Genomic DNA, 1,640 nt, shown 5'->3' with positions numbered 1-1,640 from the left:
AAGTCAACTCTCTTCGCTTTTTGTTTCAATTTATTTCAGTTTTGTTTTATTCGAAAATGGAGCTTAGATCTAAGGTGGTATTCATGAAGTTTCTGTATTGAAGAATATTAAATGTTATTTCAAATTGATTTCAAAAATTGAATTGAATTGAAAGTGTTTCAAATGTATAAAAGTGTAAGTTCAGTTATTGTGTTCATTTAAACGCATCCAGTTCAACTATTTGTTAATGAGTTTATCAACTTATGCAAATATGCGATGTATGATTGTCACTTCTTCAAACGGTGAACATTTTTCATGTGTCGATCGGCATCACCTTTCCTGGCAAAGCTTGCTGCACACACTTTGCATTGAATCCGCTCTCCGGTGTGATCTTTTCGCATGTGAATCTTCAACGTATATTTCGAACGAGAATGCTCGTTACACAAATGGCATTGATACTGACGGTAGCCACAGCTATCTTCATGAACCTCTTTTGCATCTTCGGTTGCGTATCCTCCGAAGCACTTGGAGCATTGGAATAGGAATTGGTCGCTGTGTGCTGTAGACAAATGCTGATTTAAATAAATCTGTTCGGAGAATTGTTTGCTGCAAATTTCACATTTGATCGATCTTGTGGCTCCGTGTTTCGATTGCATGTGCCGCTTCAAGTTATGCTTGTGAACAGTTTGGTAATGACACTGATTACATGCGAAAAGACTTCGTTGGCAGCGCGTTTCGTGTGTTTGCTTATCTTCTGTAGTGGCAAATCGTCGGCCGCATTTCGAACAAGCATTCGGCGGTCCATCGATGTGGGTCATTGAATGACTTTGGAGACGAGCGTTGGTTGTAACCGACTTGAAACAAATTGAGCACTCGAACGGCTTTTCTCCGCTGTGTGTCCGCATATGAACTGTCAAACTGGATTTCACTACAGTGTGATATCCGCAAATATCGCATTCGAATTGCTGAGGACTACATAGCCTTTCATGATCGATCTTGACTGATTCGTGTTCGAATCCTTGATTACATTTTAAACAACGACATCGGCTATGCGTTTCCTTATGCTTGTTCAAATCACCTTTTCGTGCAAAGGACTTCAAACAAACATCACACTGAAACGGCTTTTCTCCAGTGTGAGTTCGCAAGTGTAGTTTGAGGTTAAACTTGTCTCTTGCCAAGTGATTACAGACATGACATTTGTGCTTCTTTTGCATTTTGGCCGCTTGATTCCTGGGAATCGTTCGATTGTTTCGTCTTTTGGAACTTCCATTCCCCTTCTTCTTACTACCGACAGGTTGTGGTGGTTGAATGTCGACTGCATCACCCATGTGCTCTTCTTTGTCATCATCGTTTGCGGCAGCGGTGTCATTCGATCGTTCACGAGGTGCCGAGTCCTTTTCCGTGCCCGTCTCTTCTTCCTTCAAACACGTGTTTGTCGCGTCTACAGCAAAGACGATAAAATGCGTACCAAAAGTTCACCTAAGCCATTGTTTAAGATTATTGGCTGTCAATTTTTATAAAAATCCGCTGAATTTATCAATTTTACGACCGAAATACCAAATTTCATACTCAAAAATGGACATCTGAATAAATGAAAAATATCCAACACTTACGTTTGTCGTCGCCTTTTTTCTGCTGAAAATTTTTTTTTCCACGTAATT

At 40.1% G+C, this 1,640-nt stretch overlaps 1 protein-coding gene across 1 annotated transcript in view; it reads right to left on the bottom strand.

The window, feature by feature from the left end:
- LOC129571307 (zinc finger protein 271-like) overlaps positions 1–1,420 on the bottom strand; it is a gene marked incomplete at its 5' end in the record, with an annotated part of 4,597 nt that extends 3,177 nt beyond the window's left edge. Inside the window, one exon of the mRNA XM_055451083.1 lies at positions 1,272–1,420. Within this exon, the coding sequence (XP_055307058.1) occupies positions 1,272–1,420 (149 nt within the window). The remainder of the gene's footprint in view (positions 1–1,271) is intronic.
- Between the last annotated feature and the right edge of the window lie 220 nt (positions 1,421–1,640).

This window comes from Sitodiplosis mosellana, unplaced genomic scaffold, assembly GCF_009176505.1.
Source record: "Sitodiplosis mosellana isolate CC-2019 unplaced genomic scaffold, AAFC_SMos_1.0 Smas_scaffold_1955, whole genome shotgun sequence".
Taxonomy (NCBI): domain Eukaryota; kingdom Metazoa; phylum Arthropoda; class Insecta; order Diptera; family Cecidomyiidae; genus Sitodiplosis; species Sitodiplosis mosellana.
This window is presented reverse-complemented; position numbering and strand designations above follow the sequence as displayed.